At 45.2% G+C, this 23,209-nt stretch overlaps 1 protein-coding gene across 2 annotated transcripts in view; it reads left to right on the top strand.

The window, feature by feature from the left end:
- The first annotated feature begins 15,762 nt into the window (after positions 1 to 15,762).
- The window catches only part of SPTLC1 (serine palmitoyltransferase long chain base subunit 1), a 62,146-nt gene continuing 54,699 nt past the window's right edge, over positions 15,763 to 23,209 (top strand). For both annotated transcript variants that reach the window (XM_028117351.2, XM_028117353.2), the window contains exons 1-3: positions 15,763 to 15,844; positions 18,781 to 18,888; positions 20,589 to 20,683. In XM_028117351.2, coding sequence (XP_027973152.1) covers positions 15,788 to 15,844; positions 18,781 to 18,888; positions 20,589 to 20,683 — 260 coding nt within the window. In that variant the 5' untranslated portion in view covers positions 15,763 to 15,787. The remainder of the gene's footprint in view (positions 15,845 to 18,780; positions 18,889 to 20,588; positions 20,684 to 23,209) is intronic.

The raw sequence follows: 23,209 nt of genomic DNA, 5'->3' as shown, positions 1-23,209 counted from the left end.
CCAGCCATGTGGCAGGCAGCTGTGCATGTATTCCTGAAGCAGCTCACACACAGTTTGCAGGACGTAGAGCAGGCAAAAAGGACTCTGTCCTCCAGATACTGGGGATCTGTGCCGTGATCACCAATTGCTGCTTCTGATCACAGAGGTGCAGACAGACAACGGTTGTTGTTCTTCCCCCAGTGTTGCAAACCCATCCTCTCGGGCTCAAGAGACATCCAGGAGATTTCAGAGGCCAGTTCCATTTTATTCCCCCTTCATTTTTTTGCTTTTCCCCTTCAGGAGCCAGACATTAAAGACTAGGACATTCAAAAACAACTGCATATACAGGAAAAGGTAGAAAATGACTGTGTATGCCCAAGAAAAGGCTTAGAAAAGACCTAAGAAGACGTTACGTTTATCCTGCAAGCTGATCCTTGGCCCAGAGAGGCTACAATTAAAAAAAATTTTTTTTAATTAAAAATAGCAAACCCTGGGGAAACAGGAAACTGTGATTTCCAGAGTTACCACATTATTAAATTCAAATGTCTAGTGTTCCGCAAAAAAAAATCCCAGGCATACAAAGAAACAGGAAAGTATGGCCCATTCTAAGGGAAAAGGTAATTCAACAGAATCTGTCCCTGAAAACATTTAACAGAGTATCTATTAGACAAAGCCTTCAAAATAATGCTCTTAAGGTTGCTCAAAGAACTAAAAGAAGACTTGGAGAAGTCAAGGAAACTGTGTGAATGAAATGGAAGCATCGATGAAGAGATAGAAAACATACAAAGAAACCAAAAAGAAACAGCAGAGCTGAAAAGTACAGTAACTGAAATGGAAAACGTGGGAGAAGCATTGGAAGACAGTGCTAGGCAGGCAGGAAAATAATCCTTGAGCTTGAAGATGACACTTGACCCATTATGAAGGCTGAGAAACAAAGGAGAAAAGATTGAAGAAAAGCAAGCAGAACCCAGAAGAACTTTGGCACCTTCAAAATGACCGACATACATGTCGTGGGAATCCCAGAAACAGAAGAGACAGAGAAAGGGGCAGAGAGAATACTTGAAGAAATAGGGCTGAAAAATTCTAAATTTGAAGAAATACATGAACATAAACATCAAAGAAGCTCAGTGACCTCCAAGTAAGATGAATTCAGAGAGACCCACAATGAGACATTATAATCAAACTTTCAAGAGCTAAAGACAAAACGTGAGTCAACACAGGGCAAGGGGTCCCCAGTAAGGCTGCAAGCAGATTTCTCATCAGAAACTTGGAAGGCCAGAAGACAGTGGGTTGATATATTCAATGTGAAAACAGGAAAACTGTCACTAAGAAATCCCGTATCTAGTTAAAGTGTTCTTTGTAAGTGAGGGAGAAATCAAGACATTCTGAAAGAAACAACAGCTGGGGGAGCTGTGACTAGACCTGCCCTGCAAAAAAAAAAAAGAAAAAAGGTCAAGGGAGTCCTGCAAGGTGCAATGAAAGGTCAAAGAGTAACTCAAAGGCACATAGAGAAATAAAGATGTCAATAAAGATAAATATATGGACAATTATAAAAGCTGGTGAAGTTCATTGTCCCGGTACACAGGCTCACCAAAAGACGGGGACCTCCTCACGGGGCCAGAGAGCACCTCCCCTCCCCCCACACCTCACGACCACATTACTAAAAGCTGTTCCTGGGAGTTCCTTCTGTCCAGTGCATCATGCTTGGCCATCTAGAAAAAATCACAAGCCATACCAAAAGGCAAAACACACGGTTTGAAGAGAGAGCAGGCATCAGAACCAGACTCAAATATGGTGGGCCTGCTGGAATTATCAGACTGGGGAATTTAAAACAACTCTGATTAATATGCTAAGGACTTGAATAGAAAAAGTAGACAATGTGCAAGAACATATGGGCACTGTAAGCAGAGAGATGGAAATTCTAAGAAAGGTTAAAAAGAAAAGCCAGAGATCAAAAACATTTTAACAGAACTGAGGCACGCTTTTGATGGGCTCATTAAGTAGACTGGACACGGCTGAGGAAAGAATCTCTCTCCGAGTTGGGGATGTGACCATGGCAATTCCAAAACAGAAAATCAAAGATAGAAAAGACTGGAAAAAAAATCTAAAAGAATATCCAAGTACTGTGGGACAACTGCAAAGTTGTAACATACGTGTAATAGGAACATCAGAAGGAGAAGAAAGAGACAAAGGAAGAGCAGCAAAATTTGAGGCAATCGTGACTGAAATACTCCCCAAATTAACATCAGGCTCCAAACCACAGATCCAGGAAGCTCAGAAAGCAACAAGTAGGATAAATGTCCAAAAACAAAACAAAACAAAACAAAACACAGAAAACTACACTTATGCATATAAAAATGAGGAAGAAATAAAGACTTTCTCAAACAAACAAAAATTGAGGGAATTTGTTGCAAGCAGCCCTGCCTCGTAAAAAAACGTTAAAGAAGTGTTTCAGGAAGAGGGAACATGAAATAGGTCAGAAACTCAGATCTACATAAAGAAAGGAAGAGCATCCAGGAAGGAATAAGTGAAGGTAAAATAAAAACTTTTATTTTTCTTATTCTGATAGCAGTTTGTTCAAAATAATAACAGCCACTGTGTATTTGATATGTATATTTATGGATGTTTACGGATGGGCATATAGTAGAGATACTCTTACCATACAACCCAAGAATCATGCTCCTTGATATTTACTCGAATGATTTGAAAACTTATGACCACACCAAAACCTACATATGGATGTTTATAGCAGCTTTATTCATAATTACCAAAACTTGGAATCAACCACCTCGGTGAATGGATAGATAAGCTATGTTGCATCCACACGATGGAATGTTATTCAGCGCTAAAAAGGAGTGAGCTGTCAAGCCATGAAAAGACATGCAGGAAACTTACAAGTGTACCACTAAGTGAAAGAAGCCAGTCTGAGAAGGTGACATACGGTATGATTCCAACTCTATGACATTCTGGAAAAGGCAGAACTATGGAGACAAGAAACAGATCAGTGGTTGCCAGAAGGGGACGGGGGCATGAATAGGCAGAGCCCAGAGAATTTTTAGGGCAGTGAAACTATTCTGCATAGTACTACTACAGGGGTAGAAACGTGTCATCATCCATTTGTCTAAACCCATAGGTAAACTATGGACTTTGGGTGATTATGATGTGTCAGTGTAGGTTCGCCAAATGTGACGAAGGTACCATTCTGGTGGGGATGTTTATAGTGGGGGAACACAGGGGTTTCTGGGAAATATCTGTACATTCTTCTCAGTTTCCGCCGTGAACCTAAAACTGCTCCCCAAAAATAGTTTATTAATTTAAAGAAAACATAACCATGAGTAACAAAGACATGAGCAGCATTGTTCTGCAATCATTTCTGTGGTGATTTCATTGCTGATTTTCCCTATAGGGAGGGAAGAGGAAGTATTTCAGGTAGGTTAGTCAGTCAATTCCTAACCACCTTCCAGTTTCCTCAGGAATTCTAAAAGGTGTTAGAACTCGTGCGTCAACAACCATAGTTTCGACTGGGAAATCCTCCTACCCTCCCTAAAAATGCAGTTCCAGGATTTAAATCCACATTTAATCAGAGGAATAAACAGGGAACCCAGTGTTAAAACAGGTATAGCTGTGTAGGCGTCTCAAATGCTAGTGTGCAAACCTGCTATTGCGAAATCCAACTCAAAGGAATCTAGCAAAGGACAACATGACGCTGTCAAACTTGCTCTGCTCCTGTGGGTCCTGGACGTCTGACTCCAGAAACCCCGCCCTTAATTCTCATCAAGATATCCGGGAAGACACAGGACACTCCCGTCTTCCTTGGCTCCTTCACCCTTTCCCACCCAAACAAGAGGCACTCTGGGTTCAAGATGCCATTGCCACACACATGTGCAGAATGAAGAAAGAGTGGTTATTAATTTCCCTCAGTCTGTGACATTCAAAAAAATTAACTCTGAGAGCTTGAGGTTGCAGGAAAAAAACACAGTCGAGTTTCACATTAAAAAGCTAATTGAACCTAACTCAGTCCAGATGTGGGATGAAGGATTGACTTCAAGGCTCCATCTGGGAGGGGCTGGGCCTTGCCTTTGTAAGGCACTTTGCACCAGATGGAGAACGGACTGACTTTCCAAATGAAAACAATGTGGGGCATGGGGAGGGGTAGTGATAGGGACTCGCAGGAGCTCGGAGCCCCCTCAGGCTGCCTGCAGCATTTCCCGGGCTCCACCACCACTTCTCTGGTCTCCTCCCCGAGCACCCCTGACAGATCAGGCCAGTTTGCATTCCAGTTAGCTGACACAGCGTGATGTTAGTTTCAGGGGTACGATCTAGTGACTCAGCACTTCCGCACAACATCCCGCGCCGCTCACGACAGGCGCACTCCTGGGTCGTGAGCCATTTTGAGATGGATGGCAGTGCTCAGTTTCAAAAGCTGCTTCCTGAGCGGAAACATGCCCAGCACCCATCTCGGCCAGCGGCTCGGGCCTGGTGCCACGTGGGCACCCGGTGACCGCCTGGCGGGATGGGAGCAGCTCTGCCTTCTCTCCTTCCCTGTCACCAGGGAAGGTGACCGCGTGTGCCAGAAGGACAGCGCCCGTCCCTCGTCCCTGTCGTCCTGCCCGTGCCCACGCTGTTCCCTCCCCTGAGAGCCTCACTCCAGACCTGCTCTCCCCTCTTGCTTCCTCCGCTGCCTCCCTAGCGGCCCAGCTCCCACCTCTTCTAGGAAGTTCTCTCAGCAGCGCAAGCTCCCAGTTCTACTCTCCTCGTCTGAAGTCCTGCAGGACCTTCCACAGACCCTCCACCGTGATCACTGAGGTGGTTCTGAGTTGCTGCGAGAATAAGCTCCCTGAAAGCTCCCAGCACCGAATCTAAAACATGCTGGGTGCTCAGAAATGAAGACTAGCAGGACTAGTTTTGAAAATAACATAGAACACGAAGCAAAATAAAAGGGAAAATGTAAGGTTTTTGGTAGACATTTTTCATTTTAAAACACCAGGTTTTTTCCAGACACGAGCACAGTAAAATGTCCAGTGAGCGCTGGCCTCATGCAGGGCACAGTCCTGAACACCTGGTGTGTGTCAGCTCCTTTATTCCCCTGGTCACACGAGGAGGAGACTGCTGACATCATCCCTGCCAAACCAGGCACGGGGGTTTTGGCAACTAGCCCGAGTTCACACAGCAGGAAGGGGGGATATGGGGCTGGACCCCATCCACGTTAGCCACTCCGCACCCCCTGTTCTCCCTGACACGATGCACACATCTTGGAGGGTCAGGGGGGACCCCATCTAAACAGCACTGCCCCCGCTCTAGGTCCAAGGCCCGTGGCGATGTTCAGCTCACCGTCCTGTCTGTGTGCCCGAAGCGTTCCCGGGGCTCCTCTCTAGAACAGCTCACCCCCACAGCCCAGTGCAAGGACACAGCCCCGCGGGCGACACGCAAACGTAACCACTTGTGTTTACTCTTTTTAGCAGTTCCAGTTCATTGTTCGGTTTGACTCCTCTGACCCCAGGTCAACTCGTGTCCTATTTAACTTTCTTAGGAAGTCAGATTCTGTATTGTTTTGTTTCGGAAATTCTATCTTGATTACATTTTCTTCCCTTTGGAAGAACAGAGCAGGGTCCACCCCAGAGAAGCAGGTACAGTTCTCTCCACAGGAGGTGGAGGGAAATTGGGGTGGGTGCCAGGCCCGTGGCTGGCCCGGTTCGGCCACTCTGGGCAGCACTTCACGGAGAGGAGGAAAATCCAGGCCTGCCGCCTCGGGGAGCCGCCCATCGGCCCAGCACTGCCCCACAGTTTGTGCTACCACCCGCGCACAAACACACCCCCGCCCCCGACCTTGGCCACGCAGGGCTCACCTGGACTCCATGTGGCTCGGGGAGCCTTCAAGAGCCGGTAGGCGCTCGGAGTATTTTCCACATTCCAGATACTTATCTGATATGGCCCTGGAGCCCTTTGTAGATAACTCACCATAGGTGCACAATAGCAATATCAAAGGTCACTGATTAAAAGAAGACTCTCAACTAAACACCAGTGCAGTCATTTGAAGGAACCTTTATGTTCTGCCCAGTATAAGGAACAGAGAGAGAGATTTGTTAAGGATCCGGGACTTCTGGCCCTGGGGCCGCACGGGGGCCTCAGAGCCACGGTGGTCTCTGCCCCGGGCCCCCCAGAGCTGCTCTGTCCATCCGCACCTCCTCCACAGAGGACCAGAGAAAAGTCATCGTCCAAGACAGGGCACCCAGAGGCCAGTTACGGGCTAGGGGTCCTGGCTCATGGGACTAATTTCTCCCTGCTTCTTCTGCCTCACTGGGTCACAGCAGGACCTGGGAAGGACCTGCTAGTCCTAGAAGAAAGGCCTGTTGCACCAGAGCACAAGGTAAACAGGACGAAACAAAATACCTCCTCATAAAACCCAGAGTCTCTTCTTTCACAACCCGGGTTATCCTGTTCTCCTAACTAGCTGAGAGACGTTCAACAAGTCCCTTTATCCCTCTCCTTCTGGTGCTGAGGAGTTTCATCAGAAAAATGACTGAACTTGAACTCAAACGCCCTTGGTGCCCTGCTGTCTCAGGCACTCTGGCCTGCCGGTGGCCCAGGTGTCAGGCGAGGACAGTGCCGTATGTTGAGTGCTTACAGCCGCCCTTGATTTCATGTAACCCCATTTCCCGAGGTAGATATTAATACCCCCATTACACAGATGAGAATACAGAGGTATGGAGGCGTTAAATAAGTTACCAAGGGGCCTAGAGCCAGGGAAGTGGTGGAGCGTGGCTCCAGCCTTGAAGCCCACGCTCTTGGCGACTCTGCGTTGAGAGCCAGCGGCTGTGCTAGACGCTGGAGCGTACCAGCCACGGTGGGGCAGCACCTGCCAGGACCCGGCCACTCTTGTCAGTGCTCTGCGTGCACCAGCTGGCCTAATTCTCACAACGGCGCATCCCCCTTTAACACCTCAGGAAACTGGAGCACAGAGATGTTAAGCAACTCGCCCAAGGTCACACAGCCAGCACGTGTAGGAGGGACATCCATAAGCGCAAGCCATAACTTAGAACCCCGTGTCCCCTTCTTTATAATGAAGCATGAACACTGAGCACTGCAGGGTGGGGTTATTAATAAAATGCATTAATTTCTAGAACTATCCACGTTGTCCTTCTTTAAGGGGACTCACGTTATCATGTCAATCTGGCCTTTTTCTTAATGGGTAACATAGTTACCCAAAACTCGAAAGATTAATAGGATTCTGTATCCTTATAAATTGCTTATTTGTAGTATCCTGAACTGAAACTTAAAAAGTTCATCAAGCATAAAATAAACTCCTGTTTAAGCAAAATGGAACTTAACATATGGACAATTTAAGATCACCCTGTTGAAGTTTTTTAGGATTTAGGATCCAAAATAACTAAAAATGCCTTCAGTATTGACCCGGCACCAGCATAAGGGGATGTGGGAGAAGGTGAGGGAGGAAACCCCATTGTTCAGCTATTTACTAGTTATTTATTGAGTATTTAGATACTTGTGAACATAGTGACAAAGATATTGCCACAGCTCACATGTTTGGTGGAGAAGGCAGACATTCATCAATACATGCACACTTCCATACTTCAGTTTTATTACGTGAAACCGAGGAATGCAGAATTCGGAGACAGCATGCAACTCAGCAGGCAGCTCCCTGAGAAAGTGTTGTTTGAGCTGCTATCTGAAGCATGCAAATCCCAAATGTTGGCTGGGAGGAGAAGAGAGCATTCTAGGGACAGAGCATACCTCCCAGGTACATGTGCCAAGACGCACAGAGGTGAAGAAGGGAATGGCTAGTGGAGATGGGGCTCAGAACACAGGCATGGCTCAGGATTGGGCTGGATCTAATGGTGTGGCAGATACTACAGCACATCCAGTCCCACTCCCCTTTCCAGAAAACAGAACCCCAGTTAATTCAGGCAGTGGGCAGAGACCCCTTGATCACAGTGAGGACAGACCATAGACCCAGAATATGAATCATAAGTGGTTGGCCAATTCTAACCCCAATAAAGTATAAAGGGAAGAATGCTGGGGAATTCCCGGGAAAAATCAGGTTTCCAGATAAAACCTCAGCACTCGAGTGAAAAGGACTTTTGCCCTGACTGTCTCGTCCTGACTACTTGTGATTGCGTGGCACCGTGGTTATCTGGAATTGGTGACGATCCTAATGAAACAAAGCCACCTTGCTGAGGATGACGCAATGGAAACTATAAAGAGTCTGAGTCTTTGACATGGCTGAGCCACTGATCAAATCCTGGAACTGCCTCCCCCAGGCTTCCTGGGATTGTGGGGTCATTCAGTGCCTTTGTGGAAGTCATTGCCGGCCAGGTACCCTCTTACTCACAACCGAATGCACCTTAAACTGATTTACAGGGGAAGGCATTCATCTCAGTGATGTGCTGTTAAGTCACAACGCACCCCAGAGGTGAATGACATTAACACCCGTGTGCTGTTATCTCTCATGGTTCTGTGGGTTACTGCCCAGTTGGGGTCTTGCAGGATGTTGCAGTCATAGGGAAGCTGGGGCTGCAGTCCCCTGGAGGCTCACCTGGGCTGGATGCCTAAGGTGGCTCACTGACATGGCTGCTGGCTGGGATCTGAGCTGCGGCTGTCAACCATCGTGCCCACACTTGGCCTCTTATGTGGCTTCAGTATCTCACAGTATTGTGGCTGGTTTCCTAGAGTGAGTATTCCAAAAAAGAGCATTCCTAGAGGCCCAGGCATAAACAGTTTTTTATGAGCCACTTTCAGAAGTCACACAGCATCATTGGTCAAAAGCAAATCACAGAGCAAAGCCAAATTCAAGGTGAGACTACCAGGAGGTGTAATTCAGTGCAATGGCCCTCTTTGAAGATGAGTTACCAACCATCAAAGCATTTTAAGTGATGGGTGGCATAGTCAGATGATTGCTGTATTGAATGGATTGGAGGAAACACCAGATACAGGTAAAATGGAGAGACCAGCAAGCTGGCCTTAGAAGATTGTGATTAGCTCCCAATATCCATTCTGTCCCTCTGTTGTGTAGCCACGAGTCATCGCTTCTCTCCTCTACACTGACTGAATCAGGAATGGGCAGACCCAAGCCACTGAGCCAGGGAGGCTTGGGCCGAGCTCTCAGGGTCCCCAAGAAAGTTGGTTCCTTGCTCTTAAGAAGAAATGTCAGGAAACCCATCTCTCTCTTCACCTGGACATGAACATGGGATCGTTCAGAACTGATTACCATCGACTGAGGTCTTATGGCCAGTAAGGAATAGAGTATTGGTCTTCAAATGATCTTGCTATTGGTCTTAAAAAGAAGTTAATACTCTGGGCAGTGGAGCAAAGATCTCAGAAGAACCAATCTCCAGTGGTTTTGTTGGTCCACAGAACTAGAGCTCTCCAGGGACAACCTGAATCTCACTTTTTACATTTTTCACAAATGATTTGAGTGGAGAATGTCACTGCATAAAATCTGCAAGGCTACAAGTATACTTGAAGATGTGAGAGCAGGTGTCCAGAAGGACAAGGGATGGGAGTGGAAGCGGGGACCTGGGACAAAAAGGGAGAAATTAACAGAGGGATGGATTACAAGTGCTCTATAAACTTCGCCATCTGGATGACGCGACTTATATACCACGATACAACAGTAATGAGTTGAAAGCCCTTAGGAAACTAAGGAAGAGTTGCAGGAATGGATTCAAGAGTGTGTATACAGGGGCACCTGGGTGGCTCAGTTGGTTAAGCGTCTGCCTTCAGCTCAGGTCATGATCCCAGGGTCCTGGGATCGAGCCCCACGTCGGGCTCCCTGCTCAGCGGCGAGTCTGTGTCTCCCTCTGCCCCTGTTATCTCTCTCACTTTCACTCTCTCTCAAATAAATAAATAAAAACTTTAAAAAAAAAAAAAGACTGTATACAAAACTACATGTCTGACCTGCTGTTGGGTTTTGGGAGAATTAAGGGATTTTCAGTTAATTTTACTATACCAACAAATCTTTTCAATTTTAGATCTAAACAGAAATCTCTCCACATTACTTCACTGGTTCCTACACATAAATCACTAATGACAGGGACCCACACATAGCACTAACTATGTTAGGTAAAGAATTGTAAAGGTAAAGAATTATAAAGATACACTTTGGTTTAATTTTGATTTTCCCCAAGTAGTACACACGTTACAGCTTAAGAACTCAAATAAAAGCACAAGGTTTATAACAAAAAACATCAGTCCTGCCCCCCCTTCCCCGTCCCCAGATTCCCACTTCCAAAAGACAACCATTTCTTTTAGCTACTTCTTGTGAAAACCTCCTGTGTTTAAATGGCACGCTACCCACCATCTCCGATGCTTTCATTTTGCTACCATTCACCGACCGCTTACTGCAGACAGCGAGGATCCCAGGGTCTCACCTCCCCCCTCACACACATTCCACCAGCTCCCATCTTTTCAGCGTCGTTTGGACCTATTATTTAAAGTTCATTCTGCATGTTTTCATGACTATATGACTTTAAATGTGGTTCACTGCTAAACCAAAGATTTATTTCTGTAACGTTTTTCTTCTGGGCGTAATTGCCTCTTTTTCTTAATTTGTTGGGTGGTGACCCACCCAGGTCCATTCCCCCTCATCCAGCATGACCTGGTCACACGGTAGGGAGGCCTGCCCCCTGGCTGCCATCCGGGATCGCCTCCCTTTCTTTTCTGAATGACCTAGCTCATGCCGGCTTCTTTCTTGTCTGCTCCCTCATTTGGGAGCTGCATATCACCCAGGGGCTTCTTGAGAAAGCCTACCTCAGTAGATCAGGGGCGCTCCAAGGCAGAGGCCCTCACCTCCTCTCTCCTGTGTCTACACTCATTCCCCGGGGCTTCAGAATCCCTTCCAGCCACTAGACTCTCAGCTGTACACTTCTATTCCTGACCGCTCGTCTAGCTGCAGACTCGAACACCCACCTGCCCCTGGCACGTCTCCACCCGGAGGTCCGATGCCTATTCCCAGACTTGCTCTCCTTCCATCCTCCCCATCTTAGAAACGGTGACACCATTCACACAGTGTGGTTCAGGCGGAAGATCTTGGGGCATCCCTGATCCCCTTGCTGTCCCACCCACAGCAGGGAATCCTATCAGCTCCACCTTCAAACAGCGTGTCAGGCATGAGGACCTCCCACGTCGGCCACCCCTGCCTCCGGCGCCCGAGCAGGAGCCGCATTCACCCCACACCAGCCACACTCCAGGGCTTCGTGAATCCCCTGAGCATTTCCCTATCATTTCCCTCTGCCTGCATCACTCCCTCGCAAAACACTCGTGGGTCTCCTTCCCTCGATTTATTGAGTTCTGTCCAAATGATGTGTCTTCAGAGAGCCCTGCCCTGTCCACTCTCTGTAATTCTTTATCTCCATCCATACTTTTCCTTTTCTACATAGCATGTCATGACCTTAAACCACATCTTTAGTTGTGTACGTTTATGGTCTGTCTTCCCATGACAGTGTGCGCTCCAGGAGCGTCGGGACGTCACCTGTCTGTGGTCCTGTGACTCCAGTGCTAGAGGGAGTGCGCAGGAAATACCTGCTGAGGAATGAACGAAGCGAATTTGAATGAACATTCCTAGAAATGATCACTGAAACTCAAGCTGAAACCACTGATCTGACAGGCTGCATAGGCACAAGATAAAATTAATGGACTGGAATACTGACATCAGAAATTTTACCACGATGAAGCATGAAAGGACGAAGTTGGAAATTTTGGGAAAAAAAAAGTTACTTTATATAAAAGATAAATATATACATATAAAGAAAAAGTAGGGTTGTTTTTTTCTTTACTGTAGTAAAACACATACATAACAAAATCGATTTTAACCACTTTTAAGTGTATGATTCAGTGGCATTAATCACCCATTCATGTGCTTAGTGATTATTTGTATATTTGCTTTGGAAAAAATGTTCAAATCCTTTGCCCATTTTTTACTTGGGTTGTTTGGGTTTTTGTTATTGAATCGCAGTTCTTCATGTATTCTGGATATTAAGCTCTCATCAGATATATAGTTTGCAAATATTAGGGAATCAGGGTGTGGGAAGGGAGAAGCGGGGTCACTCAAGTGAAACCCAGGGCTTTGGGAGAGAGAAACCCTAACCCTAACCAGTGGGGACAGCCTAATTCCTTCTCTGGCTATTTGGCTGATAGCTGTGTGATGCAGCTGCAAGTATGTTTATTCAGGACGGATGTCTTTTGAAATGGATGCCTCCGCAATCAAAAGCTGAATGTTAGGCACTCATGTGATAGTATGTACATAGGTACATCCTATATTATATATATATACATATAGTTATATAATGTTGGTTATATGATATACAACATTCTATATAATATTCTACAATAATGATATAACATTACACAATATTGGTTGAGTGGTCAAATCAGGAAGAGAAGGAGGTTGTTGTGTAATTAAGGATCCCAAGATGAGATCATCCTGGACTATCCGCATGGGCCCTAAATCCGATGACAAGTGTCCTCATAAGAAACATGGAGGAGAGACACATAGAGCAAGAGGAGAAGGCCCCGTGAAGGGGGAGGCAGAGATGGGAGCAGTGCGGCCACAAGCCAAGGGACACACGCAGCCCCCAGAACTAGATGGAGCAAAGGAAGAGTCTCCCCTAGAGCCTGCAGAGGGAATGCAGCCCTGCGGACGCCTGGATTTTGAACTTCTGACTTCTAGAACTCTAAGAGAATAAATCTCTCTTGTTTTAAGCAACCCAGTTTATGATAATTTGTTACGGCCACCCTAGGAAACTCCTACAGATTTTGGTCCTGGGAAGCCAAGGTGCTGCCATACAAAATGCCTCACACTGTGGACGTGGCTTTGGAACTGGGTGATTGGATAGAAGTTAGAAGAATTTTGAGCTGCGTGAGAGATAAAGCCTGGACTTCCTGAAGAGACTATTGGTAAAAATATGGACTGTCTGTCTGTCATGAGGTTTCATGCCATCAGACAAGAGGGTCCCTCACACATCCTTCCTGCATTTGCATGAAACCTCATGACAGACATGGGAGACCCACAGAGTTTTTGAGAATGTTGTATCAGCAGGACGCTGCCAGGTTGGCCTGAGGGACAGAGACAAGACAAAGTAAAAGAGGGCTGTGAGATTTCCAGAATTCTATAGCCAGAAAATGGGCTGATAGAGCTACTCAGTTATAAGAATATGCTGCCTTTCAAGAAAAAGGAAGAATGATTCTGGGGGCAGAGGCACGAACACAGAGGTAGAAGCTGGAGCTGTGGGTACAGGGGCCTGTGGAGCTGTGGGCACAGAAAATGCAGCTCCAAGCCATAGAGGATAATTCTCAGACCTTCAAACCAAATGAAACCTGTTCTCCTGCCTTCTTAACTTGTTTGGGACGGATGACCCCTTTATTCCTTCCGTTTTCTCCCTTTTGGACTGGGAATGTCTATCCTGTACCTGTCTCACCATTGCATTTTGTATGTGATCTTCCAGTGTCACAGGTCAATAGACGGAGAAGAACTTTGTCCCCGGGTGGATGATACCGGGACTCACCCACATCCCTAATCTGATTCTGATGACTTCGATGATGCGATTTGGGACTTTTTGAGCTACTGATGTGTAAATGTGGGTTAAGATTTTGGTTGGATGGGGTGAATGTATTTTGCATGTGGGACAGATGGGAACTGGGTGGCCAGAGGTTGGACTCTAGTGGGTTGAGTGGTGGGACGGATGACCCCTTTATTCCTTCCATGTCTACATGTCTACATCCTAAACCCTGGGACCTGTGAATATGGCCTTATTTAGAAAAAGTTTCTTTGTAGATGTAACGAAGTTAAGGCCCTTGAGATGAGATCATCCTGGATTATTATGGTGGGCCCTTAATCCAATGACAAATGTCTGTTAAAAGGCACATGGAGCGCAGCAGAGAAGGGAAGGCCGTGCAAGGGCAGAGGCAGAGATGGTGGTTATGCAGCCGCAGCTAAAGAAGAGACACAGAAGCTGGACGAGACAAGGAAGGATTCTTCCCCGGAGCCTTTGGAGGGAATGCAGCCCTACCAACACCTTGATTTCGGACTTCTGGCCTCCAGAATTGTTAGATAATAAATTTCTGTTTTAAGCCACCCAGTTTGTGATCATTTGTCATAGCCCATACGTCTCATCCTATAAAAATATAGTTTCCAATGTAATTAAAGAACCAGGTGTAAACAAAAACAAACTGGTGCAAGCATGGGAAGATAGCCTAGGTCTGGAAGAGATGCCCTTTCTGAGCAAGATCTGAATCCAGAGGCAATCTGGGAACAGTCTGACACACTACATAAAATCTAAATTGTAGGGCGCCTGGGTGGCTCAGTCGTTAAGCGTCTGCCTTCGGCTCAGGTCATGATCCCAGGGTCCTGGGATCGAGCCCCACATCGGGCTCCCCGCTCCTTGGGAAGCCTGCCTCTCCCTCCCCCACTCCCCCTGCTTGTGTTCCCTCTCTCGCTGTGTCTCTCTCTGTCAAATAAATAAATAAAATCTTAAAAAAATAAAACAAAATAAAATAAAAATCTAAATTGTAGGTGTGACAGAAGACAACATAAACGGCTAGAAAGAAACTGGGCAAAAATGTCACCTATAAAAGAGGAAAGATATAAGATACTCAGAATTCACAGAAAGAGCTCCTGTGAATCCATAAGAAAATGAAAAATCACCAAAAGAAAAATGGGCAAAGAATATGAATTGGTGATTCACAGAAGTGCTAAGAAAATGCCAAGAAAAGTTGCTCAACCTCACGAATAACCAGAGGCATAAAAAAGAAAATTCAGTGAGGTGTTAACTTTGTTACTTAATCTCTATTAAAATGGCAAAAGTTTTAAAAAGATTGATCATATCCATCAATGAGCTAGAGTGTGGCCACACTTTCAAACATTTTAAAGTGGTTGAGCCATTCTGGAGAACACGCTGGCGGTATTTACCAAAGTTAATGCTGTGCCTACTCTGTGACTAAAGTTCCACTCTGAGAAAGCTCTTCAGGAATATTCCCACACGAACAAGAAGATATATGCACATAAACGTTTGCTGCAGCATTGTTGGTAACAGAGGAAGAAGTGGAAAACAACCTCAGTGTTCACCGTCAGGAAAATATTTAAGTAAAATGGAACAAGAAATATGTATATATAACACATTATTCCAAGACACAGTCTTCATTAAGATTACAAACACAAGATTTATGGACAAATGGGAAAAACACTACAAGAAAAAAATCAAGCTGTAGATCAATACTGTCCCTAGGGTCCCTGTTGGATTTAAGACCTCCGTCCAAGTTAAGTGTGTGCCCATCACGTTTGCAGGTGCCTCAAAGGTTCCAGAAGATTCCACACCAAACTGCTCTATGGCTTAATTCCCGCCAAGCGTTGGTCTATACAGAACACGTCGCAAGTGCTATAGAAAAGGCGGCTATTTTTATTTCTATTTCTGTATTTTTTAGGATAATACGTTCCTGGGTTACTTCTGTCATTTAGCAGTAGAGAGCACGTCTGTGATCACAGAACACTAGCGGTCCAGGGCAGGGGCCATTTATTATTAACCCCTCCCTCCCGAGAGCCCGGCACGGGTCCTGGCACAGCACGGCTGCAGACGAACACTTGTTCCCAGCCCTCCCGGGCGCCAGGTGAGACCCCAAGGTCTACACCCGCCGTCTCTGAGGCCCCGGCCTCCCGCTTTCCTCCAGCGCGCAAGCGCCAGGAGGCGGTAACCGGCGCTCGCCAGCCCCGCTCCCGGCGCTACAACGTCACTGGGCTGCGCCGCGCGCTGTTTGACGTACCGGCGACCTGCTTTCCGGAAGGGAGCTCCAGCGGCTGAGTATGGCGACCGTCGCGGAGCAGTGGGTACTGGTGGAGATGGTACAGGCGCTTTACGAGGTGAGCTTGACTGCTCGAGCGGCCCACGACCCCACCGGGCCCTTCCGGGGTGGGACGGGGCTGGCGGATTTGTGGCCTGAGTCCTGGGCGGGGTTGGCTGGGTCACGTCCCGACCCTCAGCTTCTCTGGCCGGAGGGGCTCGCGGGGGAGGCACGGGCGGGAGCGGGAACCGGGGGTCTCCTTTGGGGCTCATGAAAGAAACAGGAGGGAGGGGGCGCAGGAGCGAGGCTGGTCTTGAAAAACCAGAGTTGGGACTGGGGTGGTGAACATAGAGTGGAAGATCTGAGTCTGGGAAGGTCCTAGGGAGTTCAGGTGCTTGGGACGGTGGAACAGGTAATAGGGGACAGAATTGTATGTTGGTGTCTGTTTTTGTCGGGGCGAGGGATTACGAAAGCCGAATGATAAAGGAATTGGGAATGTGAAATAGTTTGTCATTCTCCCACATGCGTCCCGTTTTCTGTCTTGTAAAGATACAACAACTTTTTAGAGATTTTTAAAGGCAGAATAGTTAAGAGTTTTGAAAGGCTGTTTCAGGTATGTTAGATAATATGATAGCAGAACTTCAGTCTTAGAGAATGTTCATTCACTTGAAATGTATCTACAGAGCTTCGCTACCCTGTCCAGTAGAACTTTCTGCATGTTCTGTATCTGAGCTATTCAGGGTAGTAGCCGCTAACCAACCACATGTGGCTAGTGCAAGTGAGGGACTAAATTTTTCATTTAATTTAAATTAGATATGTATGTACACAGTTACATGGTAACTGGTGGCTACGGTATTGGGACACAGCACAGATGTAGACACTGGGGATAGTGCAGTGAACAGAAAGGCAGAAATTCCTGTGCTTATAGAGCTCATATTCATTTAAAGGGAATCTCAGGTTTCTTTTGATAATTTTCTAAAAACCGAACATAGCTGCTTACTGGCAGGGGTGACGGTGGTGTCTTCCACTGCAAGACTTGTCAGGACTTGCCGAAAAACAGTTGACATAACAGATGTGGTGTAAGTGATGGCCAGTATTAGCCTAATTATAGTAACTAAGATAAGAGCCACTGACATTGAAGTTTTTTTAAAAAGTGAACAATTCTCTGTTCTATGTTGCTTCCTTTTTTTAAAATTTTATTTTATGTTATGTTATTGCGTCCTTTTTGAGGACTGCATAACTGATCAAGAGTGAGGCATTCTCTTGGATGTAACATTTCCAGGAAATAAAGCTGCATTTGTGATTTTGATTAATTCACTAGACAATTAGTATCTCAGTTTTTCTCAGGATGATTTCATTGTGGAGCAGAGATGCTTAGTGACTTTGGGCAGATGCTTATCTACTAGAATACAATTATTGAGAAAAAAATAATATTTTTTTCTTCAAGATTTTATTTGTCAGAGAGAGAGAGTGAGCTCAAGCAGGGGGAGCAGGAGACAGAGGGAGAAGCAGAATCCCCGCTGAGCAAGGAGCTAGATGCAGGACTGGATCCCAGGACCCTCGGATCATGACCCTGAGACCCAGAGCCAAAGTCAGACGCACAACCAACTGAGCCACCCAGGCGTCCCAAGAAAACCAAAAGAATATTTAGGCTAGAGTCCTTATTCTTAAATGAATTATTTTCAAGGGGGATCAGTATATTTAAAAATTATCTTAAAAAGAAATTTCCATTCTTGTTCCTAGGCTTGTTAGTTACAGTTAGTATATAGAATTTGGGGAGTCTTATACCCAAAAGAAATAATAGTATGTGTATGTAAAATACGTATGTAGTTAGAAAGATAATTGTATATTGACTTAGAAGTTTACCTATGAATTTGTCTGCAGTTTTCCTGGCTCCACATCCTGGAGTTTTTTTTTTTAAACTATGATGAATCACCTTCGCTTTCTTTTTGTCTAATGTTTGCAAATAATTTGCATTTACGTTTCTAAATACCTCTTTAGATGACTTTCTAGTGACAGCCCATTGGAGTAGAGCACTCTGTAACTGACTGGGGTTTAGTCACTATCCGGAACCTTCCACATGCGTTAGTGTGTCTAGTTGTGCAAAACAGAACAGTCAGCCCAGCCTTTATCTTGGAAATGTAGTTGAGAAGAAGACCTGGCATGGATAATTTCAGTAAGGTGTCTTTTTGCCTATTGACTTGGAAGACACTGCATACTTTTGGGGAACTGCTGTAGGAAAAAAAACCTGCCATTTCTTTAGGCGTTTATAAAGTCTTTTTTCTCAGCCATGTTCCAAGAAGGATTTAAAGAGGCTTATCAGGGATACAGAAAATATAGTAAGATGTGCAAAACTCTAAGAAACGTGGAAACTGAATTTCAGATAACTCTCCTAACTTATCCATGGTACACTGGGGTGGTATGGTAGAAGGCTAGCAAAGCTGTGAAATGTTGGTTACTGCCCTTTCCCACCAGTAGAAACGTACATTATCTGAAGGATCTGATGGTTGATGGTTGGTATTATTTCACATGTTGGGATTCTGCATCCGATTTTATTTTAAGAATTAAATTTCTTTCCTATAGAGGTTTTAAAGCTGTGCTATTAGAGATTTTTCATGTGAAAGAGAAATTGCCGACTGTTAGAAATGGGGAAAGGACTGAGTAGAAATGAAAGGAGTTTTGAAAATAAATCTTAATAAGTAATAGGTTAAAGGTCTTGGGAGGCAATATATATGAGTGCATTACATTTTATGTGCAGATTTTGGAAGTGTTTATTTCTCTCTTTTTTTTTAATATATCCAATTTTTTTTTTTAAGAATTTTATTTATCTGAGAGAGAGAGCACATGAGAAGGGGGAGGGTCAGAGGGAGAAGCAGACTCCCCGCTGAGCAGGGAGCCCGATGCGGGACTCCAGGATCATGACCTGAGCTGAAGGCAGTCTCCTAACCAACTGAGCCACCCAGGCTCCCAGAAGTGTTTATTTCATTTCTTTTTTGGTTTTTGACTCATTCTTAGGCTCCTGCTTACCATCTTATTTTGGAAGGAATTCTCATTCTCTGGATAATCAGACTTCTGTTCTCTAAAACTTACAAATTACAAGAACGATCTGACCTTACAGTCAAGGTAAGAAATTAAATCTCTGTCATTATTCAGTGTGTGATTACAGTTGCTACATATTTCCAAAAAGTATTTGTGGTGGCTCACCTATATATGTTAAAATATTTTCTGTAATGTAAAAAAATCAAGGGAAAGGAAATATCAGGGAAGCAAAATACAGGGAAGCCAGGGGTAAAGCAGACACCCAGAGGAGCACCCTGCCACAGAGCACTGCACTTTGTTAGGGAAGCAGCAGTCTTAGGGACAGACGGTAGGAGGGAAGCATGGGCAGCAACAGGATTTCGATTGTCAATGTACAGGGTGACGTGAGCTGCCCAGGAAGAGCACCACTGTTTCTGAAACCCAAACGAAAGTTTTCCCTGTGTTCTTCATAAAGGAAATTCGGAGTTGGAAAGAATCCTCCCACCTCCCCACCCCAAACTGAATTTTGATGCGTTCTCTGTAGTAAGGGACCCAGCCCAAGCCAGGCAAACCTTAGGAAGCAGAAGTGTCTAGGGGGCCCGTGGCACTGCCGACATGGAGTCCTGTTCGCCTGAAGGATGAGGGGGCTTGTGGAAAAGAAGCTTATCCTTCTCACTCCGGTGGGAACACCTAGGAACGGTGCCCCAGTGCAAGAGGGAAGAGCGGTTCTGACTGCACTGTGGTTTCTATCACTCGGATCCGTTCCCTGTCCAGCCTCTGTAGCGTTGGGCCAGGATGCTTAGAGAAACCAGTGACTGTGAGAAAGGTTTTTCCATGAAAATCTGTACAACTTTGGTTCACACGGCATCACTGAGTACAACGTGGAGTTGGGGTAGAATTAATGCAGCAGTGTGGCGATCACTTTCCGCATTGCACCGGCTGGCTGCCGCCGTCCTGATCGTTCATATCAGTTGTAGGACGGTCAGGCAGTGTCCCCCAAAGGACATGAAGCACATGGTTCTTAGGGCAAATATAATTTGGAAACCTGGCTAAAGCAGAGTAGGGGATGTCTTTTTATATGATTTCATGTAACCTTTACTAGGCCAGTGGATATTTGAACCTCTGTTTGGAGAGATGCCCTCACCTTGACCATCGATCCTTCCCTCCCCCACCGTTTTGTCCCGACTACCTTGTGGGATTAGTGTGCCATGGAACACTCCGGATAGCACTGCCGTAAGATTGGGCCATCCAGGGCAGAGGTCCTGCCTCTGCTTTTTCCCTTGGCATTTCCGAACTCCTTGTGAATGATCAGGTGGCTGGTTTCTAGCTCAGCTTTTTAAGCAGTTGATCGTTCCTGGTATTTTGAGTTTTTGTTTATAAAGCTGGCAGTCCACACATATGTACATTTTTTAAAAGAATGACTAGACATAACTTTAGAGTAATCCTCTGAAAGCTGAACTTAGCAAGATTTAGTAGTCACAGACATCTTACCCTCAAAGCTGTGGAAGAAGAAAAACTGTGTGTTTTTAAAGCTTAACTTCTGGCAACATAGATGCAGTGCCCTTCTGTTTTACGGATCTGCAGTCTCTTGAATACGAGGGGATCTTGAGGTGCTTCTGACTTCTGACCCATGGTCACAGGTGGACAGTGTGGGTGACGTACTCCGGCCTCGCGGGCTGCCACACGGTCACTGGCAGAGACAGATGAGCCATTTACTGGTCGCTTTGTAACCGAAGTGTGGGAACCAAATAGTCACTGTCCAGTGACCAGGACCCTGCTGTATTCTGTTTCCTTCTCTCCCATAGGAAAAGGAAGAATTGATTGAAGAGTGGCAGCCAGAACCTCTTGTTCCTCCCATCTCGAAAGACCATCCTGCTCTCAACTACAACATTGTTTCAGGGTAAAGTGGTTTGCTTCTCGAAGGACTTGTATTTGGTTTCTTATAGGTGTACTCATCAAACCATACAGAGGTTTATGTAGTATTTCTTTTATAACAGAAATAAAATATTCAGAAATCTCTGAAGATCAGAAACTCTCTGCTTTAGTGCCCAGTATATGACTCTCTATTAAGGGTGTATGGACATTTTTTATAGTCTCCTATTTGGGCATTGCAGTTTGTCCCTTTTTTCCGTCTAAAAAAAAGAAAAATCTTTTTTTGCGGAATAATACATGCTCCTGATAATACTTCAATAGTGAGACACACTTGAAATGAAAAGCAGCACTCCTTTTTCTCAGCTTGATTGTTACTGATTTTACATTCATAGTAGGCTACCTTCGTAGTCAGATATTAAGTGTGCTCACACCTCTGCTTAGTGATTAGCTGTAGACAGCAGCACTTGACTTTCACAGTTCCAATTCTGAAACTTGGCCTTCCTTGTGCTGCCTCACTCCCTGCTTCCAAGGTCTGATCTGTCTTTGTGTTTACTTTTTCTATTGCTAGTCTTTGCTTCGCCATATATGCTTTCTTAAATTAAGAGGTATTTTAAGTTTACAGGAACTATCTGACCCATGTATGCCCACCATCCAGAATAAATAGGCATTAACATTTTGCTATCTTTATTTCAAATCTACCTTAAAAAAAAGAAATAAAACATTCCAGATATAGCTAAAGAAATGCCTTCCCATCTACCACTCAACTCTTATCTCCCACAAAGGACAACCATTGTCATGAAGTTGGTGGCTGGCTTTCTTTCACTTACATTTATACGTTTGTTTTTTTTTTGTTTTTTTTTGTAAATTAATTAATTTATGTATTTATTTATTTATTTATCTTAGGGAGAGAGAGAGAGAGAGAGCGTGCCCAAGAACAGGGAGAGACAGAGGAACAGGGAGACAGAAGAGGGAATAGGTTTTTTAAATGATGCATAGGGGTAAGTTTTTATGAGAAAGACTCCACGCTCAGCACAGAGCCTGATGCGGGGCTTGAACTCAAGACGTGGTGATCGTGACCTGAGCCAAAATCAGGAGTTGGACACTTAACTGGCTGAGCCCCCCCAGGCGCCCCTATATTTGTACTTTTAGCACTTTTCCCTGACACCATGGAAGTATTCAGTATTTTGTCTAAAAATATGATGCAGCATATTCTACTGAGTGTATCCTTCCATTTCTGGTCTGATGTAAGGGAAGCTTGCATTCTTCACTCCGTGGATTTCTGTGGTCATACAAAATTTTTACGGGTTCTGAACTCTCAGACTTACTCACCATTAATGCTGTGGTGAAGAAGTCCTTCCCTGCTCTGTGAGGTCGAATGTGCCTCTTTCTGTATGGTGGCCAGCTATCCCAGCATTCTTAATTGAATTGTCCGTTGTTACCTACTGAAGAAATTTCCCTTTTTTTGTATACTATATGCCCTTCTAACGGGTCTGTTTCTGGCTGTATTTCTCCTCTGTCGGCGTATTTGTCTCTCCCTCTGCCAGAACTGCATATAAATAGCACAGCTTAAGAACAAGCCTTGACTAGAGTGAGCCCTTCACCTCCCTGTCCTTCAGAATTGCTTGGGCTACTTGCAGCTCTATTCTTCAGTGTCAGTTTCAGTTTAACTGATCAAGTTTGACCAAAAAACGAGTTTGGGTTTGTGACTAGCAATGCACTGATTTGGATTCATTGGAATCTTGCTGATACCGAATCTTACCACTATGTGCCTGGTGTATCACTTTGGTCTTTCGTGTTTTACAGTAAAGTTCTGTAACTTTCTTCATAAAGACTGCTTATCTTTTTTTCTTCCCCCTACTTTTTACAATGAAATAAGCGTAGACTCACATGTAGTTGTAAGAAGTAATACCGGGAGACCCCACTTACCCCTCATCAGTTTCCGCCCATGGAAACGCCTGCGTGACAACCGGGACATGGATGTCGTGTGTCTTCTAATGGATCTGTCTCTAGGAGCCAGAGCATGTTCATGTCTCCTGTTCCTGTGTTACTGTGCTGGCTAAGACACCTCCCATGCAGTTGGATAGGAGTGCTGACAGGAGCCTCCATGTCCTGGTGACTTCTGAGAGATGACCTGTACCAAGTTACGGGCCTTCCTCTCTCTTCTCAGTTTGCTAAGGGAGCTTTTTCGTTAGTTTTTTTTTTTTTAAATCAGAATGTTAAATGCTATCCTATGTTTTCCTGTATCTGTTGAGATGATGGTATGATCTCTCTGCTTTAGTCAGTTACTATGTTAAATTATACTGATAGGTTTTTTAAATGATGCATAGGTGTAAGTTTTTATGAGAAAGACTGCAGCCCACCATGCCACCCTTCCTCACCCCAGATTCCCACTCTCTGAGTAATCACTTTCTGTTTCTGAGAATTACCTGTATTTTTCTAAGGAGTGTGCTTCTGCTGTTATTTCTTGGTGGCGTCCTTTCTTTTCCAGTTTTAATTTTACCCATTCATTGCAGGAGGTAAGGACTAGCTCTCTGAAAACACACCCACACTCCCA

This window comes from Eumetopias jubatus, unplaced genomic scaffold (genome assembly GCF_037043125.1).
Source record: "Eumetopias jubatus isolate StellerSeaLion01/CBP00866 unplaced genomic scaffold, mEumJub1_p1.0 scaffold_15, whole genome shotgun sequence".
Taxonomy (NCBI): Eukaryota; Metazoa; Chordata; class Mammalia; order Carnivora; family Otariidae; genus Eumetopias; species Eumetopias jubatus.
The sequence above is the reverse complement of the archived record's forward strand: the minus strand, read 5'-3'. Positions and strand labels throughout refer to the sequence as shown.